Raw genomic sequence first — 26,685 nt, forward strand, 5'->3', positions numbered from 1 at the left:
AAAAATATTGCAAAAGTGACTCGTGGCTGAGGTAGAAAAGTTGGAACAGAAAATGTGACAAAGCTTAAAAGAAACAAACTTTTCTCAGTGCACCCTGATGTTGCAGTATGTGGCTCTGCTCACTCTGCTGCAGACGAAACATTCACATCATGCTGTCATTTACGACACGGCTCTACTGCACAACCACAGCTGGAAAATGTTCAGCCAAATGAAATGGAAAATAAAGTGGAGTTATGGCTCATATACATTTTTCCCACTATTGGAACTGATGCAAACACTGTAGGGCAGAAGTTCTCAGTTTGTTCTTAGCCAAGGACCCCTCATAAGATAGAAAATATACATGTGACTCCTCATGTGTGTCCCTTGGAATGATTTTTGACGCTTCTACTTAGTTACAACAAGACATGAGAAATGTCTTAGACATGTTATACCATATTAAAAATATTTGCACCATGTCAACACACAATTCTTGTAACATACATAATCATCAAGAAAGTCTGTTTCACTCTTAGTGCATACATAAAATTAAATATAAAATACAAAATATAAAAGATATAGATATAAATAATATAAAATATAAAAAAAACACAAAAAAGAACACTATTAGTCCTAGCTTGGGACTTCAAAATAAGAATTGATGGCTAAAAATCTATTCATAAAATAAATGCAGGCTATAATGAAGCCTTCTGTAAAATAAATCAAGGAATTTATCTGTGTATCATGATCATTTAGATTAATGAATGTGTAAACTTTTCGGAGCCCCCCGATTTGAGATCCACTGCTATGTGGTACACTTGGTTCAGATGAGACGATTTATTGTTTCATGATTAGTTATGTAATCTTGTCACATATTCTGGAACAAGTTTGCATAAAAGCAGTCGATGAAAATGTGCACTGAAGTCTGACTTGTGCCTCAATTTATTGGAAACAACTGCTGACGTGTAAAAACGCGCCTCGCCCTCCAGGCAGTGCTTTGGCGACGGGCTGAACTGGGCCGGCTGCGCCATCATCGTGCTGCTGGGACAGCAGCGTCGCTTCGACCTCTTCGACTTCTGCTACCACCTGCTCAAAGTCCAAAGACAGGACGGCAAGGACGAGATCATCAAAAATGTGGTGGGTATACTTTTACTGACACGCATAAACACAACAGTGCATTTCTGTATTGCATTATCATCATTATCATATTAAATTGTTATTATTATTTATTATTGTATTGCATTATATTATGTGCATCTGTAATACATCATTATATTTTGCTCTACTTTACCATATTACATTATATTATTACATCATTTATTTATACACTGTGACTCCACTGTTACCTGACTTAACACTGATTAGCACTGCACTGCACTCTGTCACTTAGGGATTACTGCACCTTACTGTGTCTGATCTGATAGACTTAAGCTGCCTTAAACAACTATAACACCACCTCAATTGACAATACTACTACACTACACATTTCTATTATTATTTACAGGTTACTGTCTTGTGCTGTTGTTCTGTTCTGTGCTGTGCTGTGTGTTGCACCAACACTGAGACTGAGCTTTTTGTTATGTTGTGTGCCTGATGACGGCATGAATCGAATTGTTCATTTTCCGTTCTGTTTTCCTCGGCAGCCCTTGAAGAAGATGGCCGACCGCATTAGGAAGTACCAGATCCTCAACAACGAGATCTTCGCCATCCTCAACAAGTACATGAAGGCGGTGGAGACGGACAGTTCCACTGTGGAGCACGTTCGCTGTTTCCAGCCCCCTATACACCAATCCCTGGCCACCACCTGTTGAGATAGACCCTTCACGTATATAGTGCACACAAACACACATAGCTGTGATACTAATTTCTGCCTCTCCCTGGTCTCGTAGAGGTGTAGGTTACCACGATGGCTCCGCGCCGGCTTCAAGAATCCAAAGACAAAACCCTCTCAAACTGTTCCTCTGTCTGAAACCCGTCTGTCTTTGAATTCTCGAACCCGCAGAAGTGGACCAGGCCAGAGGTGGAAGTGTATATTCACACCTTTTTCTTTTTTTTAATTTTACTCTCTCTGTGTGGCTCTCACTCAGACTCATGCATGCCTTCTCTTATTCCTTCTGCTGCACACCTGTGGATCGGACCGCTCACACAAATGCCAAAACCTGTCCTGTAATCTCACAGAGCCATTGGGACTTCAAACAGAGAATTTGCAATCAAGAGCTGAGGCATAAATTAGCTGCACTTATTTTACGGTACACTAATAAGACATTACAAGCTATACTTTGTATTAAATTGGACAAAGACTAGAAATAATACTTTCATTATTAGTCCATAAACAAACACAGCTATACCCTTATTGGACTCCATACACCTGATGGTACAATAATAGGAAATTAAATTAAACAAAAATGAGAAATAATGTGTTCTTTATTAGACTGTATTAAGCTCTTTATTAGACCCTCAAGGTAATTGGGGACACATTACAGCGAAACTGGTCAATAAACTTAAGTGTATTACTGTTAGACCCTAATTAGACTTTTTAAGTTTACAACATTATTCTGTTATAATGTGTCTGTAATTGCACTCTAAGAAAGTCTAATAAGGATCTTACAGTACTTAACATTACAACAGAAATGTGCTGTAAACTACAGTGTAATGTGTCCCTAAATACCCGCTAACAGTGGGAAATAATACACTTTAGTTTACAGTACAGTTCTGCTGCAATTTATTCTTAATTAAGCTCTAATAAAATGTAATAACGGTCTAGTTAAGAGTCTAATACTGCCTAATATAGAGCATGTTATATGTTAAAAGTATAGCTTATTACATTTTATTACTGTACCATTGGCTACATGGTGTCTAATTAAGGTATAGATTGTTTAATGTCTTCTAAAGATCATATTATTGATAGTTTTTGTTTAATTTGGTACAAAGTACGGCTTGTTGCCTCTTATTAGTGGACTGTAAAATAAAGTGCAACTAGTAAATCTAACAAGGTTTAAATAAAATACTAAATAACGTAACAAGTAACAAATGTTTTAAGTTCTATAACGATCTTTTAAGTGAAACATGGTGCTCCTAAGTGCTACTACAGCTACTAACAGTACTAGCACAGGCACCCTGTGCTACAATTATGCGTGTCCTCTATTATGACCCAAACCTGTTTATCGTGATCAAACTCTTCACTCATGTGTATGATAATCTGGTCTGGCCATGTACACGATTCATAGTGTCTGTCACGATGCATTTGAGTACTTCTTCCTCGTTTTCTCTCACCTGCTTGCTTTCAAAGGAATGAAGGTACATCGCAGTTTTTTGATTTGCTTTTATTTATCTCGCTCCTCGCATCTGGTTTTCTTGCTTCCTTTCCTGGCACATTTTTATTCGGTACCAGTTCCACTGTAAATTTCACTGTTGAACTAAAAGTGAAGTGTTGAGTGTTGTAATTGTTCTTGTTTTTAATTATGAATATTTTAATTTACACATCCTTGGTATACTTGCCTACTCTACAACTGGCTGGAAACCTCATCGACTGTTTTTTCTTTCTCTCTTTTTGTCCGCTGGGAAGATTTTTATATTCTGTACATGAATACAGTGATTATTATTTACAGTTTTGGAAAAGACACATCTTCATCTGGGTAAATGTGTTTGCTTTTTCAAGGGAACAAAAAAAACAAAACAAAAGAAACAAGATTAGAAAATACCTCTAGGTTGTATAAAGACAGTGCTGTACTAGATTAACCAGTTTGAGTGTGAATGGATGATGTTGGTCGAGCAGACCTATGAAATACTCTGCACATACAGGAAAAAAAATCATAACTAATATGTCAGTTATAATTAAAGGGCAGTTTCCTAAATATAGTCAGTATTTACTATTGTTGGACTTTTGCTTTAGATTTAGCAGTGTTATCAAAATATGCAAAATTTGTCCCTATTTTTTTCATATGAATGAGAACAAATGAATTATTAAGACATAACCCTCCCCAAACAGCCCTGTGATCTTTTTCTGCTCCGTTTTGAACGAACAAAGTTTCTTTTGTAACTCCAGTGTCTTTTTATCATATTTATTCAACTCTGACGTATTGTTCATTTAAAGGTTAATCTAGTAAAAATGAAGGTACCAATGTATCATCTCAAAACCTTAGCATGGCAAGTGTAATTTATTGTCATCAATGGCTCCATTTGTGACATGAGGCTTTGTTTATGATATTGTTGTACAAGTGACCATGTTTTGAAGTACAAAAAAATGGAGAAAAAGAATATAAAATGTACAACAATGGTCCTGCAAAGGATTTGAAATTATGTTGTATTTCCATGAAATAAAAAATGTTTAACTGAAAAAATGAAGCTGTGTTCACGGTGTTGGTTTTCAGCGGGTTCTATCTTTAAGTGCTTCTCTGTTAAATTTGTAGACAGACTTGAAGCTTTTTCAGGTTCTCCTGGGCCCTTTCCCTTACATGCATGCGACTTAAATCGCTGGATATATTTGTTGAGGAGAATTTAAGAAAAGTTACAATTTTTGATTACACATATATGGCACCTGTTGTTTTTTTTAAGGCAGACTTAATTTTTTTTTAAAGATCTGACAAAATTTAGACCAATAAATAAAGAAATGATTTATTATTTTTCTCAAATTGACATCAGCAGTGTAGAACATGTTTTAAACATTTGAATTGTAATGTATCACTAAACATAATTGAACCAAAAAATATAAAATGTGTTGGTAGCTTGTCACACATTTCTGAAGTCAGTAAGTAGAATATAACTTGAAATATGAAAACTATGTGACCAAACAGCTCTGCATACATTTTTTTGTTTCCTCTCCTATTTTTTCTATACATTCCAACACAAACAGGCTGTTTTCAATAATTCTTCATAATTAAAATTTGACATATGATAAAACATATTACTAGATGGATAGTATAACTACTACAAATAATTTAGAATACTTAACTGCTGGAATTTAAACACATTTAAACCTGTTGTTCTTCAGAAGGGTCAAGTTTAGAAGGATTTGAGAAACTCTCGCGAGATTTGTATTGTGCGTTGCTTCTTCATTGTGCACCTTGTGTAAAATGATTATGTTTTATAGTGTGACACGCCGTGATTAAAATATGAGTAGGTTTATGTTCAGAAAACAGTTTGCTATGGTTGGACAAAAATCATTTAAGACTAAATGATCCCTCTCGCGAGAGTTTTCGCTGGTCTGGGTTTCCCTTCTACAGACGCCCGTTTAGAAGGCGGTTACGTGAATGTTGTCGTGACGTCGCCCTAGACTGGATGCCTATTGGCTACGCCTACGTAAACGCACGCATGACGTTATTTTGAAATTTCAGCGCTGAAGCGTTTGTTGTTGTGTGTCTGTCACCGTCGGGAGCTGCTCTGCTGCCTCATCGATACGGTTGAAAATTCCAAATTAGACACGTACACTGGATTAAAAATGTCTTTTTCAAGAGCCCCGTTGAAAAGGTTCAACGAGCACAAAGGTAAGTAACATCCAAACGATACTAGCTAGTAGCAGAAGTAGCACCACACAAGTTATTCAACGGTAAGTAGCTTACGTTAGCTGACATATGTAGCTAGGTAACGTTAGCGTTATTTTCTTAGCAAACGTTAACAAGTTAAACTTTAGCAGTACGATCTTCTGTTGGGATTTCATCAATTAGCATATACCAGTATAAAGTTAAGGTGGGTTAATGTATTTAGACATCTTAACAAAGAAGTAGCATCAATACCGTGGGTAACCTTGTGCTATTGTGCCGAAGGTTGTGCCCCTCCACCGGGGACCTATGAGATTAAACCAGGGGATCTGAAGGGCGCTGCTTCTTTCGACAAGTCTGATCGGTTCAGACCTGTTAAAGCAGGTGGGTAAATGTGAGAAGCACAATGCAACAAGGAAAGAAATCTAATAAACACAGCTATATAAAACATAACGTTTTCATCATTATCTCTCTCCAGGCGCTCTGCCTCCACCATCGCCCACCAGAAGCGTCCTAGTGTCGCCTGTCCGTAGGACTATGTCTGTTGATGGTCTTGTAAGTCTTCTTTAATTTCAGCATGTAGCTGATGTTAATCCGCCACTCCTCGCTAACAGATCTGCAAGTTCCACAGCTGCTCCTGACATAAAACTAACCCCCTTTTGTCTTGTGAAAACCTAGGTTGAAGGGTCAAGTGTAAAGAAAGAGAGGAATGGGATGACCTTGGAAAAGAAGCAGCAGAAACTCTTGGAGAAAGAGGTACACCTTATCAAAGGAACATTTGTGCTATAGGTTTATTGATAGTTGTCTGTAATCAGTGCTTGGTCCTTTAGTACCTTCTGAGCAACTGGGGAGTCAATAGATGTGCATGTTGTCATTATTCTGATTTGGGCTGAATAACTGATCAAAATTGCAATATGGCCTACTCAGATTTTCAAATCACAGGAGGTGATAAAAAAAATTTTTTCACTGAAAATGAGATTAATGTAAAAAATCTCTTTAGTACTGCAAATCATATCTCGTTCAGCTCTGATTCCCATCACTGGGGATGTCAATGTCCTAACCTTAGCTTTGTGTCCTTCCAGATAAGGTCCCTGGTTCAGGAGCGAGGGGAGCAGGACCGTCGCCTGCTTGCCTTGGAGGAGGAGCTGAAGAAGGTGGAGGCCAAGCTGCTGGCTGCAGTCAGGGAGAAGACGGGTCTCACTGCCAATGTTACCACCCTTGAAAGGCAGCGGGCTGAGCTCAAGAAAATCAATGAGTTCCTAAAAAACAAGGTTCTCTTTTATGTTTATATTCAGGCTTTAAGAGTATTTAGAAATTCTGTCTTGATTACGCCTGGATGAAATGTGTCTTAGATGGAAAATCAATCGAGAAGAGCTTTAATTTTCAAACAAAATTAAAGGCAGAATTGGAGATTTTACCAGGTTTCCTTTTCTCTCCACACCCACCTCCTTGTGGCATCTGGTGTGTGACTGAAAAAAAAATACACTTCAAAAACAACAGAGTAGCTTGCCACTTGTTATATCTGAATTAATACCATATAGGCCATCCCTTTTAAAGAAGAATTTTAAAATTTAAAGGAATAGTTCACCAAAAAATGAAAATTCAGTTATTATCTACTCACCCTCATGCTGATTGAAGGTCAGTTTTAGTTTTGTAGTCCACAAAACACTGCTGGAGTTTCACAGGAAAACTGCTGCAGAATCTCCCAGACAGCGGAAGTGAATGGTGACCAGTTTTCAAACAGGAAAAACAAAAAAGAATGAAAACATAAAACGTCTCCACACTGCTCGTCTTGCATAATCCAAATCTCCTAAAACCTCAACATGCCAAGTTGACCAAAAGGTGTCATTTACACCATGTTTTTAGCCTGAATCTTCACTGTAGATCCTTAGCTTGGAGCTACATGCACAAACACACCGTCTGAACTGGGTGTGTGTGGTACGACTGTGTGCAAAAGGCATGTTGGGGCTTTAGGAGACTTGGATTTCATTAGGTGAGCAGTATGGAAGCAGTGTATAGTTTCTTTCCAGTTGTTTCTTATGTTTGAAAACATCATTCACTTCCATTGTTTGTGAGATTCTGCAACGCTTTTTTTCCTGTGAAACTCCAGCAGAGTTTTGTGGACTAAAAAACTAAACTTCAATCAGTAAGAGGGTGAGTAGATATTGACTGAATTTTCATTTTTTTGGGTGAACTACCCCTTTAAATTACAGTTCTCAGGGCATAAAATCAATGGCCTGTTGATCTTTACAATTCGAGACTTGTTATGTTTGAATTGAATCGAATCATGACCTTAACACAGAAAGTCAAATTGAATTGTGACACCCCTGCCAACCTTTGAAAAGTGTGACTGAGTACACATACTTTTTAGGTTTCAGCTGACACTACAAAAAAAAGAATCAATTCTCTCACAATGGAGTTGATGGAGGCCAGGAACACTTTGGATGCTAAAAACAAGGTAAGACTTGTGTTCATATACAACTGTGCTTCCTTTATTATTTAGTAAAACTCATTCATTTAATCACAACTAAGAATTTATGAACACAGCTGCTCAGCCACAGTGGATGTTGATGCTAATGTGTATGTGTGTCCAGGAGTTAACGGTCCTGCAGATTAACACTGACGGCACACTAAAGGTGCTGGAAGCTGATCTCCAAGCTGCCAAGGCTACTGTCACAGCTCTAAAAGACAAGAATAAAGACTTGGGTAAGATTTAACAGTCACAGAGAGAATAGGCTCAGTTGTATAGAGCAATAAAAGTGAATGAACAGCAACAATGAGGTAACCAGGGCTGTTGTGTGTTTCTTTCTTTCTTTTTTTTTTTTTTTTTACTGTTTACAGAGGACCTTCATAAAGTGACTAAAACTCTGAATGAAGAGCTGGAGAATGAGAATGCAAGACTGCAAGGTGAGTTCTGCTTTTTCCTTGAAATGCGTTCAGTCATGTTTACTCATACCTTCCAGATAATATAATGTCTGGGCTATTTGCCAGTTTTCTCAGCCTGTCTTTTGCACTTCAGAGGGATAGTTTGGATTATTTGAAGTGGGGCTGTATGAGGTACTTATCCATAGTCGGTGTATTAAGTACAGTAGATGGCAGTCAACACGCCTCTAGTTTGTAGAAGCAGGGAGGGGCACCAGCACAGAGTCAGTGCATGAACTGCTGTGGACAGGGTCAGCAATGCTAAATTTAGAGTATTTCACAGCTTTACTTTGCTGCCAGACAGCCTTTTCTGGTGGGAAACCACCGTTATATAAGCCAAATATCACTTTCTTCGAATCAACAGTTTCTAACCTTAAAGAACTCCCAGGTCTCCCACTGCTGTGATCTGACTGTTATACCTCATACAACCCCACGTAAAATAATCCACTGAACGATCTCTTTAAGATGCATGTATGTCTGTATAATTGCTCTTGATGTACAAATAAACACAGGTAATGGTGTTTGTACGTTTGTGAGTTTCCTTCCTTATGCTACCAGCTTTAATTATTATGTGTTATTTTCCAGCTGTGATCCGGGAGCTGAGGGAAGAGATCCGAGTCGTGCAGGGATACCTGGACACAGCTAACGATGAGATCCAGGTATAAACTAAGCCCATAAAAACAAATCCGACTCATATGGACATCTACTAGTAATACTTTGTGAAAGACATGCTTGACCTGTTCGTGTTTTTTTTAGGATCTTCGCTTGAAGCTCCAAGAGAAGACGCAAGAGAACGCTGCTGCTGGTTCTCGGGAGGAGAAAGCAAAGTAAGAAAATTCACAATGGTTCCTTCAAACTAGTTAGATCTCGACTGAATATCATGACACTCATTTGTCGCTTTTCCACAGGAGACTAGAGACTGAACTAGAACAGCGCACTACCGAGCTCGAAAGCACTCAAGACATGCTGAGGCAAAAAGAGGAAGAGGCGCAGAAATACCAGCAGGAGCTGCAGGCATCAAAGGATGATCTAATGGAGGTGGAAAAGAGGTTGCAGAACAAAGAGCTGGAGCTTAAGTCATCACAAAAGTCAGCGAGCAACATGGAGGAGCAAATGAACTCGGCCAGCCAAGAAGTTCAAGGCTCTCACGCAACAATTCGACAGCAGGAGGCGGAGCTGGCAAGACTGAGGGAGGTGCTCAGACGGACGGAGAAGGAGCTGGACGAGAGAGTGGCACATCTGGAACAGAGATATCAGTTCGCTGAGGAAGAGAGGAGTGAGTTCACCGAGAGCCTGTTACAGTGTTAATTTAAATAGCAAAAATAAATTGACGGATATGTGATTCATGTATTGTTTTTGTATGTATTTTCAGGTAGAACTCAGGAGGAGGGGCTGAGGAGAGTGGAGGAGTTGAAAGCAGAGCTCGTCTCGCTGAAGGACGCTAAAAGAGATGAGAAACAAAGACAGACTCAGCTCGAGCAAGAACACGCCGCTCTTACTGAGGAACTGACGAGAGAAAAGGTTATACCAACTTTTTTTTTTCTGACAAAGCACACTCTTTTTAGATTTGGCGCAGAATCACCCAAAGCCATAACTGACTCTTTTCCACAGGCGCTCGTGGATTCCCTGTCTGTGCTGGTGGAGCAGGAGCGGGAGGAGTCCGACGAGAAGATGAGACAGCTAAAGGAGGAGATGGAGGATGTGCTGGGAGAGCTCGCTCTCCTGGAGGATCAAGACAAGACGAGGCAGGAGGCGGCGGAGAGGAGTCAGGAGGCCCTCCAGAGGCTGCAGGAGGAAAACAACAAGCTGGAGGGAGAGCTGAGTGATACCAAGGCGCTGCTGGACAAGTGAGCATCCAAATCCCAAACAACCAGAAGTATTGACAGAAAAAGCATTAAAGTTGAGATGAAATCAAAAATGCCTTTTTAGCTCTTTAAGAGCATATCCATAGCCATATATTGCATCTGTTTAACAATATAGGCCAAAAAAAAATCCACTTTATTGTATTTGTATATAAAAATCCAATCATGTTTTGTTCCTGTAGAACAAAAGATGACGTGTGCTTTCGTAGGAAATCTGCCAATTTCAACAAATCATGTGAAGCATTGTGGTGCTACAGAAGCTCCTGCCTACAAATCCTCTTCTCTACAGACCCCAGCACAAATCACATCTTTTTAAATATTTTTTTCAGTTAAAATAAAATTCCCACTAAAATATCCATATTGCAGTATATGGCAAAATAATCTCAACATGATATTTTTTATTTTGCATATGCTTCAGCCCTAATTTCATGACATCCATCCATCAATCGGTCTTTGACTTTCAGCAGCACAGAGCTCAGATTCATTAGTTAGCTAACTAGCAACTGCACGGTACGTCCACTTTTCCCACTTTCCAAAATTCTAATCAAATTCCCCCCATTGCTATTCCTTTCCTGTTTCACTCAGAAATGTGTCATGAAATGAAAGCTTTCCAGATGCTGTTTGAGCTTTAGAGGGACTGTTTACCCCAAAATGAAAGCCCCTTAGCTCTAGTTCTAATCATCCATTCAGATTGTTTTCGTGTGAGGTACAGAGTTTTGGAGATATTGGCAGTAGAGGTGTCTGCCATAGAGGGAAAATATGTAATTTTGATTTTGGGGTGAACTGTCCCTTTAAGATGGTTTGAAAGCCATACTTGCACTAATGGTCCACTGTGTAACATTTACAAAGAATTAATGTCAGAGTATGTCAGGAATTAAACATAATATTCATATTTTCAGTAGTGTGTAATTGCATGAAAAATCGTTGTTGTGTTTTCGTTACCTGAATAGAATGAGACATTTATATCTACAGAGGGCGCAGGTCCTCCTCCATAGAGGCCATCATGTTTCACTGCCAGAGCCAGTACAGTGGCTCTAGAGAAGGTTTTTTTGCAGTGACTGTAGTTTCTCCTACACACTTGGAGGGGAGGGTGAGGTGAGCTGTTTGCAATCTGCATGCTCACCGCTGCCATAGATGCCATTGGATTCAACACTCTGGTCCATTAAATACATCCTGCTCTCTACACTTTCAAAGCAACACTTTTTAAAAACTTTTGGATTTTCTCTCTCGGTGTGTTACTATTTAGAGTCACAAGCAGCTGGGAGCATGTCCCAGCAAACACCGAGCATAAAGAAGAGAAAATAATTGACAGGTTTCCAGCACATCACAGGTTTGACACTGACGGCGGGTCACTGTCTATTTCTGTTTTTGGTCAATTTCAAGTTCGCAAGTCACCTCACTACCCCATCTTTGGAATCTGAGGGGAACCAGGGCACTTGGAGGGGAACATGTTGGGACTTCTTTTTTTATTAGACAGTTGAGAGTCAGAGGGTAAAATAGTGCAGAGAAAATATAGCAGGCATGTCGATCTTTCATGTGCTAGAGCTCCAGCTAAAATATTTTCCATTGTGGAATCACTGTCATTCATTTTCTGAAATATCTGATTGCTTGTTAAGTCTCTGAAATGCTGTAAAGTTCACAATGACTCCTTCAAATCTCTAGTTTCTCTAGTTTTGTCCAGCCAGCAAAACAGCAAATTGTCATAACAGAGGCTCTAGGAACCAGATAATGTTTAGCATTAGCAAAATTGTAATGCCATTTTAAAAATAGAGCCTTGACAGTTTTTTGTGCAACTTAAATTTTGGATGAAGTTGAAAGTTTGAATTTTTGACCTGCACGTTTTGCATGCAGTTGTTTTTCTATTGACCAGCCCATGGTTTTTGTACATGAACAAAATTACCTTCGATATATTTGATTGATTATTTAATCCAACTTAGCTCAGTAACATGATGTTAGTTCTAAAGTTCCTGCAACTTGATTGGATGCTGTTGGATTGGTTCAGACAAAGTTGATCTTGAAAATTAATTAGACTAATTTGACACATATTTCGACATTAACAAATATTGTGCCTCCTACAAATTCAAATCTGCAGTAGGTCATATTGTGGTTTTGATAAAATTTCCATTAAGTGTTCAGTCCTAGTGTTGACTTGATGAGGATGGATAGCGTTAATATCAGTTGATTCAGAAAATGAAGGAAAATGAATCGAATCTTTTTGTTCTTTGGGCTTAAGGGAAATGTATTGAATATATTCAAGTCAAAAGGCTCAAGTCGAGGATCAAGTCTTTTTAATTTTGTAGAGTCTAAACCAAAAAAAAGTTTAAAAAAAGATGTAAAATAATGATCTTGTAATAATGCTTGTATCAGTTCTGTGTTTCAGGGGAGTAATGTCAACCTGCTTTTAACACATCAAGACTTTGTGCTTGTGATTTTTAGGAAGAGCAGTGATGTGGCAGCTTTAAAAGAGGAGCATTTGGCAGCCACGAGAGAACTCAAAGAGGCACATACGAAGTCACTGAGCAAGATGGCAGACATTGTCACAGAGCTGGAAAGGTGAGTGCTCGACTGTCACCATTTCTTGAAGTATCGGAGTGGAGTGTCAGTTTGATTCGTGTTGGCGTTTAGCGTAAGGTTCACAGACTCCTTGTCTTACTTTTCAGCACCAAAGAGGCTCTGAAGGCAGCAGAGGCGAGGCAGAAAACACTGGAAGCGGAGGTGGAGAGAGTGACCCAGCAGATGAAGGAGGAGATGGACAAAGTGGTGCAACAGAAAGAGGAGGAGATCAACAGAGTGAAGGAGGGGTTAGAGGAGCACCAGGAGAGACAGTTAGCGGAAGCAAAAGCCAGGGAGGAGAATTCAAGGCATGCTTTCAAATTCACTCTGTCTGTTTTGAAATAACTGTCACTTTCCGCCTTTTTATATTCTCTTTTTCCTTGACTTGACAGAATGTTGCTGGAGGTGCAGACTCGCCTCGTACAAAAAGATGAGGAGATGAAGGCCATGGAGGCGAGCCACGCCGCCCTGATCAGTCAGCTACAGCAGGAGCTACAGCTGCAGACAAAGGAGAGGGAAGAGGCGCTGGGGCACCTGGAGGAACAGAGAGGTCAGAGTGTAACTCAGCTCCAAAATGAGAAGGAAAAAGCCCAGAAACTGCTCGAGGGGGTCAGCCAGGAAAAAGAGGAAATAGTGGAAAAGCTCCAACAAGAAAGAGAACAGAGGGTTAAAATTCAGACAGCCCTTCGGGAAGAAAGGGAAGCATTGGAGGTTGAAAGGAAAGACCACCAGCAGGTCAGGTCAGAGGTGCTCAGACTACAGGCCGAGCTTGAGAGGGCAGCCGAGAAAAACGGGAGCCTTCTGTCTCAAATAGAACTCAAAGAAAACCAGCTAAACACGACGGAGCGGGACAGAAATCAGCTTCAGTCTCGCTTGGATGAGGTTCAGCACGGGGCGTTGAGCTTCCACACCCAATTAGACCTCATGGAGGAGAAGACGCAGGCCATGCAGCGCGATTTGCAGGAAGAACGGCAAGACAGACGAGCTCTGCAGGAGCAGGTAGACGTACTGAGTCAGGAAAAGGTTACGCTGCAGTGGGAGATGGAGGAGCAGCGGCAGCAACTTCAAAGACAAATAACTGAAGCACAGGAGCAAAGGTGTGCAGGATGGTTTTTTTTGTGTGTTTGTCCAATTTAGAGTTGGTTTGTATTGTTTTACAATTTGCACATTTCAACTCTTTCCCTTTTTCTAAGCTCCCAAAGTTCAGAAACAGAAAACTGGAGGAAACAATATGAGGAGCTGTTTGTGAAAGTCAGACCCTTCCAGGTGAGTCTTTTCCACCTCATTTAAGATAGAAGCCTAGATCATCTTTCATTAAAACTGCACTGATCAATATTTTAATATTAACAGCAGGAAAAAAGAAAGGTGTTGCTTCTAGTGATGCAACCAGAGATAATTATCAACCGACTCTGCAGCTCCGCTTCCACAATAGCGTGGATTATTTGAAGCGGGGTTGTCTGGGGTATTTATCGATAGACAGGGTATTGACTGCAGAGGATGGAGGTCAGCACGCCCTGAGTTTGTTGTAGCACAGAGAAGCACCAGTACGGAAGCTGAGAAATGAACTGCTGTGGATGCGCAGCATCAGCAAAACATAATTTATAAGAAAAGGTTCACCCAAAAAGCGTATGCTACTGCTCTGCTGTACATCACCGTCAGACAGCCTTTTCCAACAGGAAGTCACCATTATGTGAGCCAAACGTTGCTCTCTGCACAGCAACCAGACTCCCTAAAGAAAAACAGTAATACTAGAAGCATTTCAGTGTCTTTCAGCTCACTGTTTAGTTTTTTTTTAATAGGCTGCAACTTCACTGTTACAATCCAGTCTCTCCCTTCCCAATCTTGTTTACAGCCACAGACCACAGCTGTTTTCACCAAAGATAAAAGCTCTAATAAAACCACTGTCTGTTACCTGTTAGCGGCTAGCTAGTGAACATAATGATGAGCTGGATTTTTCCCTCCAGGAGCTGAAGAGATGTATTTCCCAGCAACTGCAACTTAAAGTTGTTGCTCCGTGTCCGCTGGATGTGTAAATAGGCAATTACTTGCTGACATGTTTGCTATACAGAGGTCATAATACGCTTTGTCAGTATTTACAGCTTGTTGTGCCGCCTTTAAGTGGCCAAAACAATTATCTCCTGCAGGTTTGGGTTAAAATAAATGGATTAGAGTTAAAGAGAGTTAAAACCCTCTCAATGTTGATGTTTGTGCCCACAGGAACAGCTCAATGCGTTCGCAGCGGAGCGAAATGCACTACTCAATGAAAACGGAGCAAACCAGGAGGAGTTAAACAAGTTGGCCGATGCCTACGCTCGCCTGTTGGGCCACCAGAACCAGAAGCAGAAGATCAAACATGTGATGAAGCTGAAAGATGAGAATATCAGCCTAAAACAGGTGATACACAAGAGCAGCTGTGTCTGCTTTTCAAAACTCACATCACACATTTTTATCTCGAACTCATGGGTCTGTTCTTCATCTTTTTTTTTTTTCTGTGGCTCTGTGTGTGCATGTAGGAGGTATCTAAGCTTCGGTCCCAGGTGAACCGGCAGAAGAGTGATCTGGAGCAGCTCAAGTCAAAGCTCCCTGGTGCTCCTCGCCGCAGGTTTGATCCAAGCAAAGCTTTCCAACACGACAAAGAGAACAGGCAAACTGAAACGACTGAACCTCTTAAAGAAGGTGAGCACTAAACTGACCTCTAACTGTCTGTCTTTACATGCACACTAATTTTCTACCATTATTCAGACTATAACAATATTCTGAATTTGTGGGATATGCTGGTTTTATTCAGGTTTTAGGAGCTTTTGTTGGACATGTGTACAGTGCATTTGGAATATGTGTCTCAACTAGGTTTTTACTGCAGATTGTGACACAGGGCCTCTTGCCTTTTCGCGGTCAGCTGTGTGTGTTGTAATGAGACCGACTATCCAACAGTTTTCAAGATGAATGCACAAAAGAAAAGGCCACATTTCTAACGAATAAAAGATGGAGGCTGTGCTCACATGATCAAACAAGTCCACCACCAACGATAATCAGAGTATACACAGCTGCATGTAAGCAGTTGTTAGATCTTTTTATATGTAATGAGAACAGTTAAATGGTATTTGTTGATTTTCAACTTGTGCAATTGCTGAGATATTTGTGTGGAGGCCTAATTTGTCCTGTTTGCTTTGTCAGGAAATCATTATGTGTAATGGAGCCCCACTACCAGACGAGAAGTGACATCTAATTGGCTGCCAAATTTAATTTCTATGTTTATAGTTTTTAATACTTATCAACCTTTTTATGCTTCTTAAAAATGCCGATTGTATTCCCACGTGCTAATGTTTAACAGCCTTTTGTATTCAGATTGTTACATGGAGCTGTTTTGATTTTAAAAAGAAATATTGAGAAGGTTGTGTGTACAGTGTGTGAAAATAATGAGGAAATAGATGTTACATGCAATCCAGAGAACGAAAGCCTTAATCATCATAAAAATGTGAGATGCTTTTTACTGTTAAATGTGTCTTTGAATTGTATCTATAACTTCTTTAGCAGTTCTTAGGGTTGTAGAACTATCTCTTAGTGTTTCATGTAGGATTGCTCTTTATAAATTCTTTGTAAATAAAGACAGGTTTTAATACTCTTCTTACACAAAAGTTTTGCTGTGATTTATTGACTCCCCATATGTACAAAGCCTTCTTTTTTTTTTTTTTTTTTTTTTTTTTTTTTTTTTTTTGCTTGGACCATCTTGGCCATGTCCGTCCTCAGCCAGTAGAGAGCACTCTAAGACTGCAGCCACATGTTGGAGCGGAGCAAAAAGCTATTACAACCCATGTTTCATCCACACTATATAGAAGCTACAAAGAACACAAATTCACATCTTTGCAGAGAGGAGCCCTGGGTTATGGGTCATGAAGCTTTATTTCCTTCGGTTGATAAGACATAGCCAGCTAGTATTGGGCCAGAAATTGACTTTTTACAAGCTATGAGTGGTGCTGGTCGTGGAGTGACGAGTCAGTCGCAGTAGCCCTCCAGGTGGTAAATGCTGCACGGCTTGTGGCAGCACTGCTCCACGATGCCTCTCTTCACCTTGGGCTCATCGCGGCCGGACAGAGCCCTCCACAGCCGCTGCTCCTGCCTCGATCTTTTAGACAGGAACCCTTTGAAGTGGAGAAAGTTTCCATAGCCTCGTGTTAAGTCCTGCCGCTGCTGTGCAAAACCTCCAGTTCCTCAAACTACCATTTAGACCGTTCACACTTTAATGGAGACTTAATGGCTAGGTAATCTGATCTCCCCAATCCATTTAGTCTTGTTAGTCTCTACTACAGGAGCAGATATGACGGAGCTCCAACAGAGGCATATCATAGCTTTCACCTCTAAAGTTAACTTCAAGACATCAATAGGTTGTTTGAGGTGGGAGATCCAAATAATGCGCCCTGGGAATAATGTAATGAGGAATTCAGGGATTTCACGAAATTTGCAGTTATTGGATTTGTCACATCATAGATGTTGAAAGCAACAATATGAAACCAAAACAGGCCGGAGACGAGTTTTGCACACTAATGATGGGTTGGACAAATACACAGTTCAGGGAAGTTTCCAGCATGTTGCGTCTAAACATTCTTCCTCCAGCTTGGATACAAATTGGCATTCTCATTAGACTGAATCTGAACTTTGAACATGTCAGGCAGGGACTGCAGAGACACAAAGCCAGCCTAGAGTCTCTGGGCAATATCATGCTGTTCCTTTCTGAACCTCCTCCATCAAGGGCACAATTAGAGCTTACTTTACACAAGTCAAACACAAGAAGTTAAGACTGCTCACAGAGTCAGCGCGGCCTTACCGAGCAGATGCTCCAGGTCCCGTTTGTGGGGTCGGTTCGGACTGTAGAAAAAGCCCCGCTCTCCGCATACAAAGTAGAGAGCGTCCACCAGGTGGGAGCCACACAGGTGCTGGGCGGGGGCCGAGGACACCCCCGGAGAGTAGAGTACCAGCAGTAACAGCATGGACACCGTGGCCCATGGTATCCTGGCCATAGGAGGGAGACCTCTTGGACTGAGCACAGAAAGAAAAGCTCACACATAAAATAGTACACATCTGATCAAACTTTTATTATGCTAGGTTTCAAAGACAACAAACAAGACTGAATCCACCCATCAATACTTAATACCTCAAGGCCAGACGCTTGAAATCCAAAGGATGAAGTGATGTTCAAATTTGATCAGACCTTTCTTGATGACACTCAGGCATTACAGGACCACTTTCTTTTAAGAGCTTTCGATATAGATGTTTTGTGATGTTTCTGTGAAATTCTAACAGAGAGCTTCATGCCTTGGGAGTTTAGTGGTTAAGAGACAACACTGAAGGCACGCAGCAATACCTCCACTCAAAATAAGGGCTTTGAAGTGAGCAGAAGACTGAACAATTCATTCTTTCATTGGAAATCAAAGACCGGGATGAAAAGCCGCAGTGAAACGAGGTCTGCAGAAAAAGTCATTGGATGATATTTGACTCAAATCTCTGAATCTTCCAAATTAGTGTGAGCCTAAGCAGGTAAAGCCAAAGATTAAAAAAAGTGATGAGTGCAGAAATTGCATCTTGATAACCCTGCTGGTTTTCAAGCTGGGGGTGATGTGGTAATGATACTAAATTCCTGCAAGACTTGGATAGTTTAAAGGTCTGACATGTAAGATTTGCAGGGATTTAGAGCAAGAATGTGTAATATTCATAAGAATGTTTTCAGTTGTGTTTAATCACCTGAAACAGTCCCTCCAGGATTTCAGAGGGTTTTCTGGGGGATTGTTGTGGCCTGAAAGGCTTGATTTTACACCAGATTTCTAAAAAAAATTGTGATTCATATTGCAATGTTTTTAGACATTTTTTGCAACGAAATTGTAGGAGCAAGTGAAAATTACAAAAACACACAAAGAAGCAATATCTTTTTGGTGCTAAAACTCAGTCAAAACAGCAAGCACAAAATTAAAAAGTATAAATGCACAGAGCAGTGATAAATCTCAATAACAATGACAAACCTTGTGTTCTTTTGGCTATGACTGGTGGAACTCGTGGAAAGCTATGAAGATTGGTCAAATCTTCAGAAAAGTTACAGTGATTGGACAAGATTGTAAGGTCGTTCAGAATTGTCTTAATTTGCATTATTTGTTCTGATTGCAACATGGCAACTTTCTGGATGGACTGCCTGAAAATGAGAACTGTAGTGTTTTCGTTACCTTAGAATAAGCCGTTTAGATACAGAGTGAGAGGATCCATGCAGGCTGCCATGTTGCAGTTCCATGTTTCTACTGTAGCCCAGAACAGACAAACCAAACGCTGGCTCTAGATACAGCCTTTTGTGTTCTGCACAAGTTTTGCGGCCACTGCAGGCTCTCCTGCACACTTGGAATGAGCGAGTGACACAAGGTGTTTGCAACCTGCAAGCTCACCACTGGATGCCACTAAATCCTACACACTGCTCCTTTAAAAGTTAAAATCAACTCCCCCCAAAAAATGGTGTTATCTTTTTGATGTTGGACATTTCAACATTTACAAACAGCATCTTAGAGATCAGCCATCCAAGGTTATGTTTAAAGTGATTTCTACACAGCTCCTATTGAAGTAAATGGAAAATTGATTTCATTTTGATGCCTTTTGCTTTCCTTTTATCCCCAGGTGAGCCTTATTTTATCAAAGCACCATCTATTACAAGCCAGAAAGAATGTCTGTGTCCCAAAATCACCATTTTGGATGCTGCCAAGTGTATCCTCAAGGTCAGTCCCCAACTTGCTGTCCAGCTTTAGCAGCTATAGTGCTCCAGAGTGGGAATGATCAGTCCAAGATCACAGAATTGTTATTAGTGTTATTAGTCAGATCCCATTTGTGATGGATATTCTCCTGGGTTGGAAGTTCAGCTCCATTTTCAAGGTGAAAAACATATTTAGCAGTCATTTAGAAACTATATAGACCTTTTGTGGACATCTTATAGTGTACTGCAGATTATTGGATTGAAAATGAATCATTTTAACAGTGTCTTTAACAATGCACCTGTGCCAGGCATTACAACATTGGCAGAGCGCTCTATCTGGCCCGCCACTCCTCTATCCCTCTTGGCTGTGTGCCAGCCTCCTTGGCACAGTAGATTAGTTGAATTATAGATCCTGCTCATGCTACTCTTTACTTTCATCTGTGGTTATTACACACATAAATTGTAAAAGTTGAAGTCTTGAGGGAATACAGAGAAACTTGCTTACCTGTGTTTGAGGCCTCAGTGCAGCAGAGCAGGTGGTAGTTACAGATGAAAAGGACCTGGGCCTTCAGGACTATACAGGTACAGAGAACATCTCCACTTGGCTACCTTTCCCCTTTATAACTCCCAACCTCCACCTGGCCTTTGTCAGGCTCAGCGGAAAACGCTAAGGTCCTCTCATTAACACCCTGACCTGTAAGCATGTTGATCTGTTCTTGAGTGGCACTAAGTCATTTAACTGGAGTGTGGACCAACGGCAGAGGTGAGATAAAGTTGAGAAGGGCAGTCACCCAGAGAGATACCCAACGCAGCCCCTGCTGTGCGCTGGCCTGACTGGCACAGTTCACATGCTGACGGACAAACACCATATGCCATGTTCTGATCACAGAGTGTAGATTAAAGGACTTCCAGGGTTGACGGTGACCACTAGTGGAGTGTTTAAGGTGGAGCTGTGTGCACGTATAATGACTCGTGAGAACAGATTTATTTGTTTTCAGCCTCCCTTACAAATCAGAAAAAAACAATTCTGACTTAAAACTTGAAATATCATTAAGTAGAAATTGAAATTATTAAGATTAATGGAGTGTCTAAAGAAACCACAAAAAATAAATGTTCAAGCTCATATTAGGTTTGCACTTTCCTGGGTTCATTGGGCATTAGTGTGTCATGTCATTTCTGTACTTTTTAAATGTAGTTTTATATCAGTACATACAGATAATATGTGATGTGTCATTTAGCTGGTGACCAGAAACGTGTATTTTGAAGCTGCCTAAAAATCAAGTTAGAACCGGATATGGTTTATGATGTTATGAAAGAGACTCTTGGGTATGAAATATCCAGCAATGTTAGGGCTAGGACAGGGGTCTGTAACCTTTATGATCGAAAAAGCCCTTTTTGGCCAAAAAGAAAGGGGGGTGGGGGGGCGGTCAGTCTGTCTGGAGCCACAACTACTAAATGGTCTCTTTTCCCTGAAAGTTTTTTTTGGCAGCCATATCTTATGGAGACTCAAGAAGACGACCCACCATCACAATTTAGAGGAAAAGACACCGAGCCATAGACACAGTCTTTGATATTTTACTTGATGAAATATTAACACTTTTTTGAAATTTGGTGCACAACATACTGCACTAGATTTTTTGAGTTTTGTGCCCAACTGAAACTTTTACAAACCTTTGGCTGACCTTTAGTTGACATAATTTACTGTTCTTCCTTAGATAAATTTATAGTAAAAGTTCAAGTTAGAGAAACTAAAAAAAAATTGTTTTTCAAAATTTAATCACAGTTAACTGTGAACTTGATTTTTTACTACTGTGTTGCCTTAAAATTAAATTGTGTACGTAATAATTTTTGAAATACAACATTTTGGGGTTTCTAAAATTCAAATTTATCTAAAGAAGAAAAGTAAATCATTTCAACAAAAGATCAGTAGTTGGTAAAACTTTTTTTCACAACTGAAGAATTTGACTTGGGCTCATAACTGATGTATTATGCATTATGTATGCTGGCTTGAAATTTTGAGCTGTCTTAACTTTTTCATAGACCTACAACAATGAAATATGAAAAATATTTCAAAGATATCTTATTCATTTCCATATCATTTTTTTCCATAGTCACTGGGAGCCACTGGAGAGGAGCTGAAGAGCCGCATGTGGCTCTGGAGCCTCAGGTTGGAGAACCCTGGGCTAGGAAGACCAAAAGAGATCTCGTCAGTCGAGGTATGTGTGCAAGAGCAGTCAGGCTGTTTCATCTGAGGGGCGAGTGACAGGTGAGTCTGACACACTGAACCAGCTTCAACAAATGCAACATTTAACATGGTAAATTGATTTGACAGTGTAATTGTCCACTTGTAGGACTATCTAAAGCAGTACTAAGTGTTGTATGGCCATAATATTGATAGGGGATATATGAGTATGTTTTGTCACAATTAAATATGGTTACTCCAAATAAATGCAGCTTTGTGCAAAGAGGGAAACACAAATAAAGTTCTTCTTTTGTCTCTGCTCTCCTCTGCTGTACCTTGGTAATCAGGTACAGCAGAGGACGTAGGAGCCAGCAGACGTACATCTGTACTTTAAGAAGATAAGCATTTGGCCAAGGTTTTACTGGCTGCTTGTCAGGGCATTTTCACAGCTACCTCGTTTGATCCGGACTTTCGGATTTTTCTGTTTGATCCAACACAGAACTATAGATGCGAAACCTCCCACAGTTCACACTCCGGCAAAAAGATGTGGTCTCGGTCTGGGTCGAACTGAACCATGGTTCGGTTTGTTTCTAGTGAGAAATCATTTTTTGGACGGTTCGGACTGTCAGAGCAATTACAGGAAATTATGACGGGATATCATGAGACCCAGAAGACAGAAACATAACAAAACAAAATGAGCCTCTGGAGCACACGGGGATGGGTGGAGACCAGATGTTTAACTGACATCTGGTCTGATGACTTTATAGAGAGTCAAGTGTTAAAAACTCTTTTCAGTTGTTGTTTCACTTTGGTACTGCTGATAGTAGTGCCATAATAATAATATTCTGGTGACACTGATGTTAATCTCTTTATTCATCTCTCTTCATAAATGTCCACTGAAGTCAGGTTACCTGCTGAAAAGTATACATGCTGACATCAGACACACCCCTATCTAAAAACCAATCAATGTCAACTACAGGGAGATGCAGCAGGAGATGTAGGCGATGATGACATGTAAAGTTTTAAGTCCAGTTGGATCTTTACGATTTGAAACCAAAGCCAACTAAACCAAATGTAAACAGTGTCTCAAAAAAATAAAAAAAATTAACCTTGGTTAAGACTTTGGTACGGACTTTTAGGTGCACATTAAGAAAGCAATTACTAGTAAATGGTATAGAAAAGACAAATAAAGTGTCTGGATATAGTAGAAGAAATATATCCAGTGGAGTAACTAACACATATTTTAAGAATACAAGAAATATGGACAATTTACAGATCCTGAAGAAACAACACAGATAACAAAAATTTAAGCAGATAGACATTAAGTATGTGTCAAACTCAAGGCTCGCAGGCCAAATTCAGCTCAGCACCTGATTTCATGTGGCTTGCGAGTGTTTGCAAAGACTTTAATTTGCACAATACAGACGCTAAAGAGTCTCAATGTTAGCTGTTTCCAGCAATGACACTAGGTGAGTAGCTTGTAACGTTAATAGTAGCAGCCTAGAAAAATGTCCAAGAAAAGAAAAACTGGCACAAAGGAAAGGCAATGTTGAAAGATGGGTAAGCAAATGAAGGGGCAATAATTATGTCATATGGTAACAAGTTTTATATAGGCTAACATTTATAAACTTCTCTTTGAGGGCAACCATAATGCTGATGAAATGAAATTAAGTTTGACAACCTGATGTAAAGCTACACAATTCTACACACAAGACATACAATATCCAGAACTGACGTCCTATTGTTCGAATTTTAATATTATATGTTTTGTTGAATGAATAAGAAAGGAAGTATTTAAAAAAAAGAAAAATCTGACTCATAAAAAGCTATTGCGACACAAAATGTAAAATAAATGTGTCCCAATTATTGGGATAAAAAGTGATTTGGCAACTTCTGTCTTCTGTTCAAGCCTTGTTTTATTGCACAGGTTTTGACTCATCTTTTGTCATGTGCAGCAGCTGTTCTTTTTAATTTCAGTGTGCCTACATTATCTGAGGGTGGGCCAAATTTAGATGAGAGGTGACACACTGTATAATTTTATATCAAATGATGACTCAATTGTCAGGCCCTGAGGACGTGGCACAGCTCTGTACTATCACCTCTTTGTCTCTGTGGTTTAATTTCACTTTTAATATTTATAATTGATAGGTACTACTCCATGGACAGGAGTGCTGCTGTAATGAAATGCCATGTAACAGAACACCCACAGTATAAAATATTGCATATACAGGAGACTAGAAAGGTAGGACAGTATTACTGGACATATTTATATAAATAAACTGCAATCAGTGGTTTCGGGGTAGCTTGATGTTTTTCTACTGATTTACAGATCCCTGATATATGAAATATTATGTCATATTTTATTTGCTCTTTGTGAAATCTGGGACTCAACCCCAGACAAGAAAACTCTGGTTTTGTAGACCCATTTAAAGGGATATTTTGGATTATTTCATGTGGAGTTGTGCACTTTTCGACTGTCAGTGTATTATCTACAGCGAAGACTGGGTCGGGATCCAAAGGAGGGTCACACAAGATTTTATTTGGGTCCCCTAATAAATAAAAGACAGTGGAAGTAATCCTGCAAATTTAAGATTTATACCTGCAGTACACCTTTTATAAAGCATTTAAAATGTGTGTATTATTTCTACTGATAAGAGCTAAAACCTAAAATAAAATGTCCTGTATTGTTTTCCTGATGAGAGGAAATAAAAGTAATGAGATGACCTGCTAACTCAGACTAAATGAATTTATTTCTCATTTATAAAGTTTTAACTTGTTTTGAATAATGTGTCCAGATAACAGAAGATGATGCAGAAATGGCAGTAAAAACAGTCAGGATCTTTCACTTATGCATGAATTAACTCCCAGAATTTATTGCTATGGCCTGTTGTGAGTTGTGTCATGATGATTTGTCATTTTTAAAAACTGGGTCCCCAAGAAAAACGTTGTCATCTACAGTAGGTGACAGTCGGCACACTCCCATTTTTGAGTAGCAGAAAGGGACACCAGGACAGAATTAAAACAATGTACTACTGTGGACAGAGTCAGCCACTTAAAAAATGTCCACCTAAAAAAAAAAAAAAAAATCAGTATCAGTTTAAGTGTACGCTATATTTAGAATATTTTCACCGTTACGGCCCTTACAGGACGCCGCTGTTATATAAGCCAAATATCACTCTCTCTAAACCAACCAAACTCCATAGATGAAATCGATAATTTTACCTGACAGAACTCAGAAGGTGCTGGTCTGCTGCTGCCTCAATGTGTTTGTTTGTTTGTGTTATTGTGTGACTTAACTGGAGTGTTTGGATTCACCAAAGACACACAATGTGTTCCATGAGGTAAAATGGCCCATGAAGTTTGGCTGGTTTGGACAGATCGTTATTTCCTGCAGGAAAAGGCTGCCTGCCTGCAAACTTAAGTAGTGAAAATATTCTAAATGTAGTGTAACTCTTAAGTGGGCCTTTGCTTAGCTTCTGTGCTGGTGCCCCTCTCTATTTCTCCAAACTCAGGGTGAGCCAAAAACCATCGAGGTCATCCACTGACTATTGATAAGCATCTCATGCAACCACACTTCAAAATATCCTAACTATCCCTCTAATACGAAGCTGAACTGCGATAATATTCTATAACACGTACAAACCATAATTTGCTGCTTTGAGGGTAAAAACTCAAACATCATCAAAAATGAACAAACTCAGTTGCTGATCATTGGGTATGCAGCTGCGGCAGACATTACATCTCTCCGAGACTCTCTGGGGTCACTTCTCCGGCTTTTAGCTTCGGGAAACAGAGGTGCATGTTCATGAGTATCAGCTGAGCTGTCCTCAGAGCAGAACTAATGTGGCTTCTAAAAATGTGTCACGTTCCCCTTTTAGCTGTCGTTGCGGCATTGAATTTAAATGCATTCACCAGCTCACCTTGAAAAAGATCCAGTGGTCAATAAATACAAATGCAGTTTAATAAATGAGACATATTTCTGCAATTTTCTGTAACACGAAGAACTTTTAGAACTAAAAAGTCTTCATATTGATGGAGCTGTCACTTCTAATAGCCTTAACATCAACTCAAACTCTTGGATCATGTTACATTATTATTTGTGGTATTCTATATTTGCATGCTGATGTGTTTTTCCGGTCTTCCTGGCAAGGATCACATGGACTGTTCACCTTTTGGTGCATGAAACTTTATTTAAAGGATGCAATGTCTCGACCACACACTGTGATATCTCAATCTGTCTGTAATGTTTGCCGCTCCTTGTATCTTTTCTACATATTTTTCATTGAAATCTGTCCAATAATGACCAAAATCTTTTACAAATAATCTTTAGCAGCAACGCCAGCAGGGGTTTTTCTGGGAGAAATATTTGAAAATCATTTTTCTGATTTCACAGTGGTGCGTACATACCCTCTGAAAGAAGAAAATGTAATAAACTTGCATTCTGACCTCCTACTGAGCTGAATTTGTAATCTAGTCTAAACACTACAGATATAAAATGAACAGCTCCAAAATATGACACAGGGCCTCACCAAAGCAGTTTAAATGTTACGCTCAAGTGAATAAGGCTCCAGTCGATATACTTCTGGATAATGTGACTTATTTATAAAGATTTCATGTTGCTTTTGAGTTTTGATGCAGAAGTTTGATCAGTGCTTCGGTTTTCGGTTTGGTTGTTCTTGGTCCAAAGGGCCGCCACACTTCTTTCCTCTGATGGATGACACAGGGAGCTGAGCCACATGATTTTATGGAGATTACAACACCCTTAATGATGTCATAAATTCTAATTTGTCATCTGATATGAGCTGGTGAGGCAACACATTCAGCCGGGGTTGCAGACTCTACATACAGTAGAAATATAATAATACACATGAAGCATCTCACATGGTGTATCCTGATATAATTATTTTGACTGAAAACGCCTTTTTAAAATAAAAGCAGCGTTGTAGTCGAGGCCACCTGAATTGAGAACAAGACTTTGAAGAGGTTGAGACT

At 39.7% G+C, this 26,685-nt stretch overlaps 3 protein-coding genes across 3 annotated transcripts in view; 2 read left to right on the plus strand and 1 right to left on the minus strand.

Annotated features, from left to right (window-relative positions):
- cyfip2 (cytoplasmic FMR1 interacting protein 2) overlaps positions 1–2,488 on the plus strand; it is a 31,829-nt gene extending 29,341 nt beyond the window's left edge. Inside the window, exons 29-30 of the mRNA XM_084718674.1 lie at positions 966–1,113; positions 1,620–2,488. Of these exons, the coding sequence (XP_084574800.1) occupies positions 966–1,113; positions 1,620–1,787 (316 nt within the window). The 3' untranslated portion in view covers positions 1,788–2,488. The remainder of the gene's footprint in view (positions 1–965; positions 1,114–1,619) is intronic.
- Positions 2,489–5,302: 2,814 nt separating this feature from the next.
- hmmr (hyaluronan-mediated motility receptor (RHAMM)) lies at positions 5,303–16,425 on the plus strand. The gene is made up of 20 exons (XM_084718676.1): positions 5,303–5,459; positions 5,739–5,837; positions 5,932–6,008; positions 6,132–6,209; positions 6,536–6,724; positions 7,825–7,911; positions 8,048–8,159; positions 8,295–8,360; positions 8,961–9,034; positions 9,132–9,202; positions 9,284–9,651; positions 9,748–9,896; positions 9,987–10,222; positions 12,674–12,790; positions 12,898–13,098; positions 13,183–13,887; positions 13,984–14,056; positions 15,008–15,184; positions 15,304–15,466; positions 15,965–16,425. The coding sequence occupies exons 1-20, from the start codon at positions 5,414–5,416 to the stop codon at positions 15,979–15,981; spliced, it is 3,105 nt and encodes a 1,034-aa protein (XP_084574802.1). The 5' UTR covers positions 5,303–5,413; the 3' UTR covers positions 15,982–16,425.
- A 60-nt stretch (positions 16,426–16,485) lies between these two features.
- insb (preproinsulin b) lies at positions 16,486–20,117 on the minus strand. Its single transcript, XM_084718675.1, has 3 exons — positions 20,017–20,117; positions 17,613–17,824; positions 16,486–16,929 (listed from the first exon to the last, which is right to left on the minus strand). Exons 2-3 carry the CDS (start codon positions 17,803–17,805, stop codon positions 16,784–16,786), a joined length of 339 nt encoding a protein of 112 aa, XP_084574801.1. The 5' UTR covers positions 17,806–17,824; positions 20,017–20,117; the 3' UTR covers positions 16,486–16,783.
- Between the last annotated feature and the right edge of the window lie 6,568 nt (positions 20,118–26,685).

The sequence above is a fragment of the Lutjanus erythropterus genome, chromosome 5 (genome assembly GCF_056507025.1).
Source record: "Lutjanus erythropterus isolate fLutEry1 chromosome 5, fLutEry1.hap2, whole genome shotgun sequence".
Classification (NCBI taxonomy): domain Eukaryota; kingdom Metazoa; phylum Chordata; class Actinopteri; order Lutjaniformes; family Lutjanidae; genus Lutjanus; species Lutjanus erythropterus.